Genomic DNA, 16,749 nt, shown 5'->3' with positions numbered 1-16,749 from the left:
CTCCTCACCCAAACCCAGGACAGCTTTAAAAGGTCCTCCCAGCCTGAGAAGCCATCCTGTTCTGGACTCGCCTTTTCTCTTCCTCATCTCCTGGCTTCGGACATGACGCTTCCTCTGGACATTTGCCTGTCCTCCTCTCGACCTGGTTCATTCCTGTTCATCCTCAAATTTCAGATTATATGTCACCTGCTCAGAGAGACCTCGACCCTCAGACCCTCTTGGGTGCCCCCTTTCACCCCCACAGCACCAGTGTGTCCTCTTTCTTAGTATCATTCTCCTGAAGTGATCTGTTTCCTGATCACCTTACTTTCTTCATCCACAAGGACTACAGATCTCATTCCTGCTGTCTTACCATCACCAAGCACAAAACAACAGCACAGAAGGCACTAAATATTTACCAAGTGAATTTTGCCAAAATGTTTTCTAGTGTCCTAGCCTGCAACAAGTTAGATGATCTGCTTGAGACTAGGTTCCCTCAAGTTTGAAATGGGAATATAAAAATAATACCTACTGCTGGGCATGGTGTCACATGCCTGTAATCCCAGCCACTCAGGAGGCTGAGGCAGGAGCATCACAAGTTCAAAAGCCAGCCTCAGCAATGGTAAGGTGCTAAGCAACTCAGTGAGACCCTGTCTCTAAATAAAATACAAAAATAGGGTTGGGGATGTGACTCAGTGTTTTGAGTGCCCCTGAGTTCAGTCTCCAGTGCCTAATAATAATAATAATACCTTCCTTGGAGGGTTTTTGTTCTTGGTGCTAGGGATTGAATGCATGGGCACTTTATCACTGAGTACATCCTCAGCCCTTTTTGATTTGAGACAAGTTCTCACTAAGTTCCTGAGGGTCTTGCTAAGTTTCCCAGGCTAGCCTCAAACTTGCAATCCTCCTGTTTCAGCCTCCCGAATCACTGGGGTTACAGATGTGTGCCACTGCACCCAGCTGGAGGGTCATTTTGAGGATTAAATGAGATGTATCAGTAAAGCCCTGAGCATAGTGCCAGGACATAGTAAACAACTCACACTTAGACAAGCAGATTTTGAGGCTGCTACTCTTTACTCTTTCTAATATTGAGTATTATGTTTTATTGTTGTAAAGGTAACACAGGGAAACAGGGTTTATCATGATTTCACACCAACATGTATTTTCAAGCCGAAAGCTCTTGTTATAATGGATGGCTCCATCCTGCAACTCCATGCCAGGGACACCATAAAGAAAGCAAATGTTCGGTGCTTCTCTCTCTTCCTGTAACAGTTGGTGGGTGGGTGGGGCGGATATCTGAGAAAGGCGCCCTGAATGTGGAGGTACTCCACACATGGCCCAGGCAACTAAATGGCAGGGTTTCTCACAGCTCCTTCAGGATTTGTCTCAAGTCCTCTTGCACAACCTTAGGAGAAGTCTATGAGGCCCAGCTTTCCTCGGCCAGTCCAGGTGGAGGCCTCTGCCTCCAACATTTCCAAGTGACGTAGAACCACAGACCCAGAGGCCCCTCTGCACTTCCTGTGTGGTGTTCAGAAGCCCGCCTCCCCTCTCAGCCTCAGGTGCTTGCTTCAGAAAATGGTGAGTCTCCTCATATAGTGCCTCCCTTTTTCATCCTGGCATTGAGAACAATGACTCTAGGGCCCTTATATCCAGCAGATGTTTTGAAGACATCCTCTGGTTTCCTTTTCAGAAGTAATAAGCTGACTCTTCACCGTCTCAGTAGAGTGAGTGTCCAGTGAGAGAAGGATGCAGTCAAGCACTCTCTGGGGAGTTCTGGGACTCTGCCTCCTATCAGGTAAGTAGATTGGAATAAAGAAGGGTGGTGTTTCTCCAGTCCACTGGAAGCCTCAGAGACTTACTCGTGCAGCCCAGTCATACCAAAGAGCCTCATTTACCAGAAGATGTAAGGGACTGTGCTATCGGTTAGGGTTGGGGATTGAGGTCGGAAGCAAACAAAAGAAATGTGCAGGTGCCTAGGGCATCATTCAGGGAATAGCCAGGGAGAAGCAGTTGACAAGATCATATCAATTGAGAGCAAAAAGGTCTCTCTGCCACCAAGAAGAAGCCCACCCCAGTTCTTACTAAGCCCTTAAGAACTAACACAAGACATTAGAAGAGCTAAGCCCCAGCCTTTGTTTTGGGGAAATCAGACAGTTAAACCTAAACTCTGCACATAGTAGAACAAATTTAGTACCTTTGAAACAAACACCTCACAATTTTCAGTCCTTTTTGGATGCCCAAGAGCTTTCAATTAGTTTAGTCTTTTTTGAAACAAGGCAGGACATGAATTGATAAATAACCGAGAGCATTTGCATATCTCATGAGATAAATAATACAAAAAAAGTTGCCATTTATTGAGTGTCTGTACTATACAAAGAAAACTCCATTACATGCATTAACTGATTTAATCCTTACCTCCACCTTGGAGGAAAGATGTTATACCCTCTATTTTATGAAGAAATTAATACTCAAAGAAGTTAAATAACATTTAAAACCATACTGTTAGTAATTGCAGAAGCGGATCCAAGAAATCGGGACTATCTGTCCACAAGGCCTGTGCTCAGAATGGCCGCATTGCATGAGGCAAAATGGCTCCTGATAGTTTTATTTCATAAGCCTAGGAAATACTGTCTCAGCTGGGGCTCCTAACTCAGAGCCACAGCCATGGTGTCTTCACTTCCTGCTTCATCTTGGGTTGTTTTCTTAAGCTTGAACACAAAAATCACCTGGGAACCCTGTTAAATTGCAGCTTCTATTTCAAGAGGCCTGGAATGGAGACTGAGAATGTGGGCATTATGAGAATGTGCCCAAAATGCTCTTGTTACCGGACTGCTGGGCCATAGGCCCAACTCTGGGGGTCCCAACAAATCAGATCTGGCCACCTGCCCCAAAAACCAAATGGAAAAAGTAATGACGAAAAGCAGAAAAGGAACTGTAATCAAGATGGCCATATTGGGAAGGCAAATGAGATCAAGCTTCCCAGTCCTGTCTTTGGGATACTGATGTGTTAGGTTTAAACAGAAGAAAAACTGAGGCAGTGGACAAGTAGTATGCAGAACTAAATAATCTTGGTTAAACTGTGTCCTGGTTGATTATTATCTCAGTTCTGGTTCTACAAGGTGGCTCCAGGGAAGTCCTTGTCTCTTGAAGAGACAATCTCCCTTTGCTTCACAGGATGTTTATCAGACCTGGATCCTGGTGGGGACAATTCAGCTCCCAGGAGATGATTGCTCTTGCTTCAGGGTAGGGGGATGGTCTCATCAGGAAATTATCTGCCTTCAATTTTTCACTATTCCTGGAATGTCTAGGAGAATGACTGGAGACTTCTACGCATTGCTCCAGGGGGTCTGGAACAGGAGCTTTTTAAAAGCCAGCAGTTGAATGTCCCTGAAAATCTTAAAAATACCTTACTTACCTTTATTGTGGTGTCTTCAGTCTTGAAGGGGACAGAATGCCAGCTTGAGATGAACACTCCTTAAATGATTAACATACCTATGTGCAAAATTGAGCAGGATTCTAACACAAAAGTTTAAGTTAATAAATAAAACTGGAGCTGGGCACAGTGGCACATGCCTGTAATGCTAGCAGCTCACGAGGCTGAGGTAGGAGGATCACAAGTTCAAAGTCAGCCTCAGCAAAACAAGACACTAAGCAATTCAGTGAGACCCTAAATAAAATAAAAAATAGGGTTAGGGATGTAGCTCAGTGGTCGAGTGCCCCTGAGTTCAGTCCCTAGTACCAAAAAACAAACAAACAACAAAAAAAACTACTGGATACTAAATGAAGGTAACTTTTAGTTACCCATAGGGCATCTGTAGGCCCAAGTGAAAAGTCAGTACTTTTTAGCAAAGGCAACCTATCTAACTAAGTACCTGTTATTCTCTGGGGATTAAAGAGTATCTCACCCAACATAGAGGCTATTGGTGAACAGAAAACTCTCAGGCAGAGCCAGGGAAACTGGTCACTGTAATGAATCTAAGTCATGCTTAAGTGATTTGGGAGAGTCCAGAGGAAATGTGATCAGGCTCTTTAACGCATAGGCTCTAGGTTATGAGTGACTGGGGTTTCAAATATTTCCACTTGTCTCTAGCAGAAAACAAATGGAAAAACTGAGCCATCCAACAAGCAGAAGCCAGAAATGGAACAAGAATCCCGACGTTTGTAGCCAAACAAAAGCTCATTTTTTTTTCCACAGTCTGAGACCAGTTTCAAAATGGAGGCTTAGTTGCAAAATTCTTTTGCTATTTCTCTTGTCAGACAAAAAGCAGCCCCAACTTATTCTAACTTCTGTTTGTTGAATATTGTGTTGTCATGTTTAATGCTGGACGGTTCCTTTCTCTTTCTTCCCAAATTGACTGGATCAATCCCCAGCAGTAAAAGGCACTTTTCTAAAGTGTAGAAGCCACTGAGATCATACAGTGGCTGGAAAGAACTTTAGATGGTCATTAATATAATTATATAATTAATATAATTATTTGGAATTGCATGCACTCACAATATTTTCTAACTCTTTTTTTTTAACTATTTATTTTCCAGTTGGTGCTTGGGGGCAGGAAGGTAAGATATGCTCTCTTCACTATGAAATCAATCCAGGATTCTTAGTACAATCGTGTGCTGACAAACAATGTTTCAGTCAACAACTAACAGTATATACAATAGTGGCCCCATAAGATTGTAATGACTCTGAAAATTCCCTATCACCTAGTATTTTTGCTATACATTTTCTGTTTAGATGTGTTTAGATACACAAATACCACTGTGTTGTAGCTGCCTATAGTATTCAATAGAGTAACATGCTATACTGGTTTGTAGCCTACAAGCAATAAGCTACACTTTATAACCTAAAATGTATAGTAGCTATACCATCAAGGTTTGTGTGACACTCTATGACATTCATATAATGACAAAATCATCTAACATCATATTCTCAGAAACCAACTGTATTTGTGAGTGGAGAGCTTCCTCTTGGCCTCCCACAGAGCTTCCTCAGAGACCAGTGAAAGGGTTTTCTACTATTCTCTTTTGCCTTTTCCTGATGAAGCTAGCCCAGAATAGGGAATCAGAGATTATAGTAAGAAGCCAGTCTTGATTCCAAAAAAGAATTGAGACTGTTAAAATAAGTTGAAAGTACCAACAGTTTTCTTTTGCTAGCCTCTCCTATTTGATGTGCAATTTTGTAAAGAATGTGTGGCTGGCCAGAATGCATGCTCATGGTTGCCTGGATCAACCTCAGGGCAGCATTTTGCTGCACATTCAGAATCACATCTGAATACTCTGAATGTGTGTGCCAGGTGTGTCTTTGTGTGCACATGCATACAAGTGAACCGGGCCTGGACTTACTTTCTCAACCACAGCAATAGAGTCCATAGTGTCCCAATACTGGAAAAGTCTATTCAATAGCTCCTCCAAACTGAGGGAACAGCTACTATGTTCAAAAGCAGAAATTGTGCCAGTCTACTTTCCACTGGGCTGCCTGACTTGTGGTGTCCTTGGCAGTTATTTTTACAAATGGCCATTAGGTATTTAAGGTAGAAGTAAGATCCAAGACAGCTTGTGATATGTAGCTGAGAGACTTGAAGATCCTTTGCTTTCTGACAATTGAGGGAAGAGTCCTAACCCTTGAGGTCAGGGCTTATCTTAGTTGCTGATAGGAATGTCACTCATGGTTTTTTATCATTTCTTTTTCAGATGATGAAGAAAATGGTAAGGGCATTTTCCTTCTGTACAACCTCTTTTCAAATGTGAAACAACATGGTCATAGAGAACACTCTCAGTAGTAAATAGTGAGAACCAGAACCAGTAGCAGGAAAAATACAATCACCTTTCAATGGGATCTGTATGAGATATGCCTGTCTTTGTTGCTAGCTGTCATGCTGGACTATAATAGCTATGCATGTATACATCCGTCCCTGAACTTACTGCTACAGAAAAACACACATCTGGGCGTGGGTTGGAGCATCCATGGATTTTTGTACAAAAATTTATCCATGAGTTTGTTTACCTGGTCCAATGTCTAGTCCACAGAAGGTGCTCAGTGAATATTTTTTGAATGAGTAAATGAACAAAAATATAAATGCTTTGCTAATTCCTTCTCCTCGGGGATCCACCTGTCTTGTATGAAAGACCAAAAAATGATATTAAAGTGTGTTGTATGCCATGATATGGGTAGATACAGAGTAAAATGAAGTATAAAGAGAGGAATGGTCAACTCTGCAGAATGTAATTGAAGAAGGCTCCCTGGGGGTGGCAATTCTTGAGCTGAGTTTTAAAGGATGAACTGGTATTTTGAAGAAGAGAGAGACTTTAGGCAGAAGAGAGAAGGGCATACAGTGTGAGGTTAAAGGTCTAACTCTGAAGCTGGATGGCCATGTTTGAATCCTGGTCCAACTCCCTAGTTGCTATATGTCTGAACAGTTAACTTCTCTTTGTACATCATCATGTATAAAATGGAAATAATAATGATACCCATTTTATGTTATTATAACTGTTGAAAGAGTAATTCTTTTGAATTCTTAGACATTACCTGACCTATAGAAGGCAGTATGTGAATTTTAGCTATTATTATATAGAAAGCACACTGAATCTAGATAATAAGCATTAAAGGGTATTAGATATGTGTGTTCTAGATATTGCCCTAAATATCTTACCCAGATTTCCTCATTCAGTTCTTCTAACATTCCTACTCTACAGATAAGAAAACAAAGACTTAGAAAATGGATAGATAGCCCAATCATAAGGCATAAGTGTAAATTTATAAGATACTGAAGTTCATTTTCTTAACCATTATGAAATACCATGCATGTGTTTACAATCTTTGTGAACATACCTATTTGTAGACATAGACACATCTAGGCCCTTGTATGAGCACATGTAAATCTAAGCTCTGCTACTGAATTTGTGCGAATAAGGGTTGTAAGCAATTTTTTTTACATTTGTTTTTCAAACAAACCTACCAAGCCAAGCATACTGTCTATTTACTTTTAACTTATTTGCGATTTCTGATTCACATAATATTTCTAAAAAAATAAGTGCTGAAAAATTATTAAATCAAAATAATACCATCTATTGTCATTATATTCAACTTCCAATTTATCACCAGATGGAGAAGGATTTGTTTATGTTGTGTACAGTCACAGCCAAATGACTATCTGGGTGGCAGAGTCAAAGCTCAATTCTGTTCTCTATGGTATCAGGACCCCAAGAAAGAAAGGAGAAAAGAAACTAACATTTTTCTTTTTTTGTAAGTTTTAAAAAAATTTTTTTAGTTGTAGATGGACACAATACATTCATTTTATTTGTTTATTTTTATGTGGTGCTGAGGATCAAACCCAGTGCCTTATATGTGCCAGGCAAGCGCTCTACCACTGAGCTACAACCTCAGACCCCAGAATCCATTTAATTCTTACAAATGGAGATTTCCCTGATGAAGAAACTGAGGTTCAGAGATGTTAAATGACTTCCATTGCACACATAGAGTAGGGCAGATCTGAGATACAGACACAAGATTTATGTCTCAGAGTCCAGTGCTCTTTATCCATTACCACAGTGTCTCTGAGATAATATAAAGCCACTTTTTATTGGGAGAATAATTTCCTTAAAATGTGTAGAGTGATTCACATCATTTAAAGGCAATAACAGAGAAAAGTACATGGAATAAAAAGAAAGGTATTTGATTTCTATTACAAAAGACTTTGTTAGTTATAAGAAAGAATTTCTGGCTGGGCACAGAGGCACATCCTTATAATCCCAGTGGCTCTGGAGGCTGAGACAGGAAGATCATGAGTTCAAAGCCAGCTTCAGTAACTTAGCAAGATCCTAAGTGACTCAACAAGACCCTATCTCTAAGTAAAATATAAAAAAGGGCTGGGGATGTGGCTCCATGGTTAAGCGCCCTAGGTTTAATTCCCAGTACAAAAAAAAGGAAAAAAATTTCTGGGGTTGGGGCTGCAGCTCAATGATAGAGCACTTGACTAGCATGAGCAAGGCCCTGGGTTCCATCCTCAGTACTGCAAAAAAAAAGGGGGGGGGTGAATTCCTAAATAAAGAGACATAGGTAAGGCCAAGAATCAGTGACCCAAATATGTGAAAGATTTTTTTTTTATCTCTGAGAAGATCCTTTGATATTTATCTGAAAGATAATCTAGCTAATGCAAGAAGATAAACCTGAAGTTTTTAGACTTTCTGAGTTGCAGTCCTGGGCCTAGGAGCACATGCTGCCACACTTGCAATTTGCTGTACGTGAGTCATGTCAATAAGTGTATCTCAGAGGCTAAGTGCACACATCATTTTCAAGACTGGGGCTCCCCTCTCTGGGGACTGATAGGGAAAGTGTTTAGACCCATTAGAAAAATTTTACCTCAAATTTAAACTTAAGCTGGGCATGGTGGAACACGCCTGTAATTCAGGAGACTGAGGCAGGAGGATCACAAATTCAAAACCAGCCTTAACAACTTAGGGAGACCCTGTCTCAGAGTAAAAAATAAAAAGGACTGGGAGTGTGGCTCACTGAGAACACCCCTGGGTTCAATTGCCAGTACAAAAAAAAAAAAAAAAATTAAACTTAAACCAGGACTTTTTCTTTCTAATCTTTCTTTTTTTTCTATTTGCAGATGACCTAACACAGATACGTGAGTTTATGGTCCTTTAATTATGCTTTGTCTGAAGATGCAGTTTGGTGGATTGTAAAGAAAGTAATCAAGAAAGATTAGCCTCAAAAACTGAAGGCCCGCCAAAAAACCAAACGCTGGATGTTTTCTTTGATATAAGGAGGCTGATTCATAGTGGGATAGGGAGCCCGAGCATGGGAGGAATAGACGAACTCTAGAAAGGGCAGAGGGGTGGGAGGGGAAGGGAGGGGACATGGGGTAATTAATGATGGTGGAATGTGATGATCATTACTATCCAAAATACATGTATTAAGACACAAATTGTATGAATATATTATGTATACAACCAAAAAACAAAAGAACTGAGGGCCCCTCAACATTATGTGCCGAACTCCCATTTTAGAAAAGTTTCAAATAGGGACCTTTGTGGGGTTTTCTTTACTTCCATCCTTCCCTCCCCAAGTTCCAGTGTTCCTGCCTATAACTGAAGCCAGCTTTCAGAGGGTGGTCCCTTCCTCACACACTCTCTAGCCAGTAGCGGGTAAAACCAGGATATGAATTTTATTGATTCTTTTGTCATTAGTTTGACCTTTGGAGAATTTTTCTGGTTTCTCCCTCCAATTTCCTTTCTCTTTTCTCTCATTCCTCAGAATACAAAGTCTCCATCTCGGGAACTGATGTGATGCTGACATGCCCTCCAAAAGCTCTGCAGGGCACAATAAATTGGGAAAGAAATGACAAAAAACTAGAAGGCGAAAATGACGAACAACTGATACTGAAGAATTTTTCAGAAATGGATAACAGTGGTTATTACGCCTGCTACACAACCCCAAGACAAAAAGAGAATATCCATTTTCTGTACCTGAGAGCTAGAGGTAACATTCTCCATGACTTCTCCAACCCAACTCACAGTCCTCTGATGTCCCAGGGCTTCCTTGTATACTCAACCCTGGGAGTGTCCAAGGCCACACAGCATCAGTATTTTCTAGAACAGATTAAAACACAATTTGGGGCTGTTTGGATAATCTCAGTCAGCTCTTGTTCTAAAATAGCAACTTCCCAAGGGACAGGCTTGGGTCATTTGGATTATGTCACACCCAGAATTACAATATGAGTTTATCTGATGCTTTATCCAGAGATACATTCTTTAGAGGGACTTGCAAAGGAAGCCATAGCCACTGTTTTTAAACCGTCTAAACTAGAGTATAATAATGAAATCACAAGGAGAGCTAACATTTATCAAGTGTTTATAAAATTTCAAGCACTGAACTTGCCAGGGATTTTTTTTCCATGTATTCTTCTCAAAAGCCATATGAGTTAAGTACTACTTTATTACCATTTCGTAGATGAAGAAACAGAGATTTTGTGAGTCAAAAATACATTGCACAATTCCCATAACTAGTGAGTAATGAAGCTAGGACTTGAACCCAAGACCGTTGAACTATAGCTTGCTAATTGTTATCGTTGTTATAAACATATTGAAGGGAAGGGCCTGTGGCAAGTGTGTGAGTATTGAGGGGAAAATCACCTTCATCTGTTCCTCCCCCTTTTCCAGTGCCCTGATATCTTCCCTTCTCTGTCATTTCTCTTCTCTCTGCCCCTGGTCCCTGTAGTGTGTGAGAACTGCGTAGAGGTGGATCTGACGGCTGTGGCCACAGTCATCGTAGTCGACATCATTGTCACTCTGGGCTTGCTGATGCTGGTTTATTACTGGAGCAAGAATAGAAAGGCCAAGTCCAAACCTGTGACACGTGGAGCAGGCGCTGGTGGCAGGCCCAGGGGTAAGAGCTGTGTCAGAGAACATTCCCATCAAGGTGGCGTCCAGCCTGGGACAGGGTGGGCAAGTCCCCAGGAAAGTTGAAACTGCTTCCTTAGAACATTTACTGTTCTACCAAAGTCTCCTTCTCCAAGACCACTCCTCTCCTTCCCACCCTAGAAAAGTGTGACCCCACTTAGGAAAATGAAGGGCTTCCTCAAATGCTTATCAGTGCTCTGCAGTAATCAGATCCCACCCCCCAGGCTGTGAGAAGAGAGACTTTGGGGTGTTCCTGCCTTTTCCTTTCTGTTCCTCCATGGAAAGAAATGATGGGAGGACTTGGGCTAAGGAAAGTCACAAAATGATAAGAACAGTGTGGGGGTCCTTAGGGATGGGATTGAAGAAAGAAAATGAAAAGGGCACTGGATGGAAAATGGGAGATTGTGGAGGAGAGACAAAGGGGACTGTCAACCTTGAGCTGGGTCTCACTGGGGCACTCAGCACTGCAACATTGGGGTTCCCCCTGGAAATGAATACTTCTCCCTTCCCTCCTCTGTAGGACAAAAGAAGGAGAGGCCACCACCTGTTCCCAACCCGGACTATGAGGTAACAGGGATGGAGTGGACAGGGAGAGGTGGGGAGGAAGAGCATGCCCTTCTAGGGGGAGGGAACAGGTAGGACTGTCCCTCTCTCACCTGCCAGATACTTTGAAGGCCCTCACTCAGGGTTCCTAGGACAACTCACCATGGGACCACTTCTGCCTCTTTCATGGCAGAACAGACTAAGAGGTTGTGTGGCTTCCACACCCATGAAGGTGGGAATATACCTCTCTCTCTGGTTCATTCATTGGCTGGGATATAGCTGTGGAACATCACGTATGTGAGGTCTAATATGATAAATTCAGGACTGATGTTGCACTAGCATATACTAATGTAGTCAATCAGTTATTGAAATATGATAATGGTTTCATTGGTAAGTAGCCCCAAGCCTCCTGCCATCGCACCCACACATACACTCTCAGACATCACAGCCCATCCCTCTGCCTCTTGACCTGGTGACTAAGCAGCTAATGCCTGGCATAGGGGAGGACCACCAGAATTGTTCTCATTGGTTGGTGGGTGTGCACTAATAGTTATCACATATTTTTATTGTCACACTTGGACTCATTCTACAAATATTTATTGAGCACCAGCCAAGCATGTGATATTTACTTTCCCATGAGTGACTTCATTTAATCCTGACAAAAGCCCTGAGCACTTGCCTAGCATAAGAAAGGGCCTAGGTTCAAAACCCAGTATTTCTCTCTCTCTCTCTCTCTCTCTCTCTCTCTCTCTCTCTCACCTGAGAGGTGAGTCTTTAGACTCCCATTTTTAAAATAGGAAAGTTGAGGCTCACAGAAGTACAGAATCCATGCAAGTCTACTACCTGTAAGGACCAACTTGGAATTCCCAGGTGCCTCCTGACTCGAAGCACAGCATCTTTCTACTGCACTACAGCTAGATCTCCAGAGCCATTCTCCCCCATGAGCTACTTCCTCCACCCCTCTAGCCACCCCTCTCTGTTCTACCCACAGCCCATCCGGAAAGGCCAGCGGGACCTGTATTCTGGCCTGAATCAGAGAGGAATCTGACAGCTCTGGAGGATCGCCTACGTCTGCCTCTCCCTAGGCACCCTGCAATTCCTTGTTCCCTGGACAAGTTTTGGACCCTACAAGAGAATTGTTCTTCAGTCTCACGGTGAACTCACAACATCCTGCAGAATTGTCTTTGGCTCGTTCCTTCCTGCCATCTCTACCTGCCGCCCAGTTCTAGGATTTTTCTGCTTCATTGTCCTTTGAAACATCATGGCTATTCAACCCCTTACACCCAGCCTGCCTGTCAGGATATTTATTTCTGTGATTCACTCCCGGCCAATTATTCCCTTCCCCCACACAGATATTTCTGCCTTCAAATCCCTCCTTTCTCTGCATATAAATTGTCCCTCATTCTGTAATCACAGTGGCTTGGGAGGCTGAGGCAGGAGGATCTCAAGTTCGGAGCTAGCCTCAGCAACTTAGTGAGGCCCTAAACAACTCAGTGAGACCTTGTCTTTAAATAAAATATATAAAAGGGCTGGGGATGTGGCTCAGTATTTAAGTGCCTCTGGGTTCAATTCCCAGTACCAAAAAAAAAAATGTTCCCTCATTACTAACAATTTCATTTAACTTTCCATTTTCCCAGCTCTCTCTCTCTGCAGCCTTCTTTGTGGGGGACTGGGTAAATGTTGGCAGAAGCCCTGTCCCATTCACAGATCCTGGCCCAGAGTCAGCCCTGAGCCCCCTTCCCTGGTTCTTACTGCAGGCTACTGGATGATCATTCGCAACTCCATGAATGCATGTAAGCTCCTCTCTACTGACAGAGAAAACAAATAAAGTGTGTTTGGCTGAAAGAATTGCTGTCTCTCTTTTCTGGCATGTCCTCAGAGGCTACCTTGCTTCACAAGATAACTCAGGTGTTCCCCACCTTTGGTTCCAGTTAGTACTCACATTTAATATTCCATTTACTACTGCAAGTACTACCTGTTTTTCCGGCTGGTAGAGGTATTATCTGAAGCTCTCTTTAAAGAGGGAAATAGAGGCAGAGATGGGGAGGTGCAGATACAGAAAGTTTAATTCCTCTTGGAGGAAAACGCCAAAGGTGGCAGAGAGTGACTGATGGGTCCCTGATGGAGAAATCAGGTCATAAAATGGACAAGATAGAAGTAATCCCAGCAGCTCGGGAGGCTGAGGCAGGAAGATCATGAGTTCAAAGTCAGCCTCGGCAACTTAGCGAGGCCCTAAGCAACTCAGTGAGACCCTGTGTCTAAATAAAATATTTAAAAAGACTGGGGATGTGGCTCAGTGGTTAGGCGCCCCTGGGTTAAATTAAAAAAAAAAGTCCATAAAAAGGTAGATCCAGGTAACAGAAATGAACAGTGGAGGTATAAGGGGGGCCTTGGGGATGGGACACAGGTTTCTGCAAGCTGCCAGGAAGAGCTGCTGAGCTGGGCTGGGGGCAGTGGAGGAAGGAGGTACCCCTCCCTCCTGCTCTAGAGGCAGCTGCCTGCAGCTAGAAGCGCTGCTGCGGGTAAGCCACACAGGATGTGGGCTGCACTGGCATGGGGGGGTGCAGCAGCCGGGGGCCCAGGCCAGTGTGGGAAGGCTTCGTTCTCAGTCTCCCCTGACTCACAGTCAGCTTGCTGAGAGAGGAAGCCAGAGCATGAGCAAACTGTGCTAGTCCAGCTCAAACCAGCGTGCTCTCTCTGCACTCAGAAATCTCCCTTGACCAAAGAGCTAATTACAAGTGTGACCACAGCTAAAATTACCTTTTGTGAATAGCACAAAAGCGTGAGCATCCTGCACATGCTCAGCCTTGGGCTGTGGCTACAGATTCTGATTGTTGGCCCCTGATGAAGGGTCACTTCTTTTCCTGTAAGCATCAGCACTTAAGCTCAGAGCCTCAGTGACCTTGCCCATCGCTAACTGTTGATCAGTAGGCTGGCCCAGGGATGGCAGGTGTTGTCCCAGGTATATTTGATTATGCACAGTCAAGGGAAGACATAGCTCAGCATGATAAAGACAATAATAATAGCTCACACTTATTGAACATTTACTATGCTCCAGAAACTGTGCTTGGCCCTTCTTCACAGCTGTAATCTGATTTAATCTTTAGAATGACTCCACAAGATAGATGTGTTGCTCTTGCTTTACAAATGAGGATAGTGAGGCTCAGAGAAGTTAGGTCTTTTGCTCAAGTCACAGTTAGTGAAGGGCAGGGCTGGAATCAGTAGCCAGGGTTATCCAACTACAATGGTCTCAACATCTACCCTACTGACTGCGATCTAAGAACTGCTCTCCATCCTGTCAAATGTCCTTGGAAAAATAGATGGACAGGTTGAACGTGGAATTAAAATAGAGAGCAGGGTTCCTACTTGGGGCAGAGACAGGATAAAGGTGAGGAAGATAAGCAGGATGCCAGGGATGCAGAAAGTAGGAGGGTTATACTTTTTAGAAGAACCACAGATTGCAGTAGGATTACAGTAAAGGTGGGCACAGTGGAGAGGGGTAATGGAGAATAAAGGAAAGATTAAAAAGAGAGAAGATCAATTTCTGACACTGGCCAAGATGGAGTAACAAGAATTGAATTTACCCTTCTGCCTAAACAATTAAAACATGAGACAAAAAAAAAAAAGTTAAAACAATTTTAAAGACATCGGACATCAGGCAACTGTGGACAATGATTCCTGAGAAATGGGAAGCACGGTGAATCCTAGGATTGCTCCAGTTTATGGTCTACAAATAATTTCCATCTGTGTGGCTCAAGGAGGAAGTACCTAAGGAGAGCCCAGAGATCTCCCTGAGGGCAGGCAAGGAAGATGGGAGGCCAAGCAGTCTTGGAGGAGAGTTTGCAGGAGAGAGTGTAAGAGAAGAAAATTCTTAATAAGGACACCAGAGATCTGAAGAGGACCCCTGCAGTCTTCAGCTGAATAGTGATCAATATACGCCAGAGAGGAAACTGCAAGAGGTCCAAGAACCACTTGAAAGAATTAGAGACAGGGTCTCACACAGCACTAGAAATAACTGCTATGACCTCATAATTCAAGGGAGGTTAGGAAAAACTGTGTGCTCACATGACAAAAGAAGCAAGTGATCTCTCTAGAGTTTCTTCCATAAGGCCAATAATCATGTTCATGACCTGCTCACCTTCCAAAGGTCCCACCTCCTAATACTATCACCCCAGTGCTCAGGACTTCAACAAATTGCAGGGGGAGGGGGTGATACAACATCCAGGCCATACAGTTATGAACAATTTTATGCCAATAAATTAAACAACTTAGATGGAAAGGATACACTCCTTGAGAAAGCTCATTGAAGATGAAATAGATCCTGAATAGCCCTTTATTTATTAAATAAGTTGAATTTGTAGTTAAAAACCTTTTCAAAAAGAAAATCCCCAGTCCAAATGGTTCTCTAGAGAAATCTATCAAAACTTTAAGGAAAAAATAATACCAATTCTATGCAAACTCAGGCAGAAAATTGAAGACTTATCCTATGGAAACCAGACTTACTTGTATTGATTAGTCTAGTTGATTTTATATGTCAACTTGGGCAGGCCACAGTGCCCAGATATTTGATCAAATATACTTGAGTGTAGGCAATAACTTTCTCAATAGGACCCCCCAAAGCTCAGGGAATAATGCCAAGTGTCTATAAATGAGAGGGCATCTAATTGAAAAGTTTCTGCCCAACATAGGAAACAATTAAGAATGTGAAGAGAAAACCTGCAGAATGGCAGAAAATCTTTGCTAGCTACTCTTCTGACAGAGGATTAATGTCTAGAATATATAAAGAATTCAAAAAACTTTACCCCAAAAATCAAATAACTCAATTAATAAATGAATTAAATAGTTTCTCAAAAGAAGAAATACAAATGGCCAACAAATATATGAAAAAATGTTCAACATCATTAGCAATTAAGGAAATGCAAATCAAAACTACACTGAGATTTCATCTCACACCAGTCAGAGTGGCAGCCATCAAGATTACAAATAATAAGGGTTGGGGTTGGGGTTCAGTGGTAGAGTGCTTGCCTAGCATGTGTGGGGCACTGGGTTCAATTCTCAGTATCGCATATAAGTAAATAAAGGTCCAACAACAACTAAAATATATATATTAAAAAAGAAGAATACAAATAATAATAAGTGCTGGAGAGGGTGTGGGAAAAAAGGAACATTTTTACATTGTTGAGATTGTAAATTTGTTCAATTACTAAGGAAATCATATGGGGGTTCCTCAAAAGTTTCTCTACCATAGGATCCAGCTATACCACTTCTCAGTATTTATCCTGAAGAATTAAAGTCATCATATTACAGTGATCAATGCATACCAATGTTTATAGCAGCACAATTCACAATAGCCAACTACGGAACCAGCCTAGATGTTCATCAATGAATGAATGGATAAAGAAAATGGAAGGGCTGGGGATGTGGCTCAAGCGGTAGTGCGCTCGTCTGGCATGAGTGAGGCCGGGGTTCGATCCTCAGCACCACATACCAACAAAGATATTGTGTCTGCCGAAAACTAAAAAATAAATATTAAAAAAATTTTTTAAAAATGGAAGATATACACACAATGGAGTTTTATTCAGCAATAAAGAAAAAAATGAAATTGTGTCATTTGCAGGCAAACAGATGGAACTAGAGATCATTATGTTAAGTGAAATAAGTCAAATTCAGAAGGTTAAGAGTCACATGTTTCCTCATATGTGGAAGCTAGAGAGAAAAAAAGAAAAGAAAGATGGGGTGGAGCTAATGAAAATTAAAGGGAGATCAGTAGAGAAAGGGGAAGATGGGGAGGGAGGGGTAAGTGCTAGAGAGTGACACTGGCCAAAT

The 16,749-nt window shown here is 42.2% G+C and overlaps 1 protein-coding gene across 1 annotated transcript; it reads left to right on the top strand.

Moving 5' to 3' along the window:
* Window positions 1-1,303: 1,303 nt before the first annotated feature.
* LOC124088856 (T-cell surface glycoprotein CD3 epsilon chain) lies at window positions 1,304-12,771 on the top strand. Its single transcript, XM_046438650.2, has 9 exons — window positions 1,304-1,557; window positions 1,670-1,774; window positions 4,516-4,536; window positions 5,668-5,682; window positions 8,589-8,606; window positions 9,236-9,460; window positions 10,199-10,366; window positions 10,901-10,947; window positions 11,915-12,771. Exons 2-9 carry the CDS (start codon window positions 1,726-1,728, stop codon window positions 11,969-11,971), a joined length of 600 nt encoding a protein of 199 aa, XP_046294606.1. The 5' UTR covers window positions 1,304-1,557; window positions 1,670-1,725; the 3' UTR covers window positions 11,972-12,771.
* Window positions 12,772-16,749: the final 3,978 nt, after the last annotated feature.

The sequence above is a fragment of the Marmota monax genome, unplaced genomic scaffold (assembly GCF_021218885.2).
Source record: "Marmota monax isolate L192 unplaced genomic scaffold, Marmota_monax_Labrador192_F-V1.1 WCK01_AAM20220418_F8-fsc00081, whole genome shotgun sequence".
Classification (NCBI taxonomy): Eukaryota; Metazoa; Chordata; class Mammalia; order Rodentia; family Sciuridae; genus Marmota; species Marmota monax.
The sequence above is the reverse complement of the archived record's forward strand: the minus strand, read 5'-3'. Positions and strand labels throughout refer to the sequence as shown.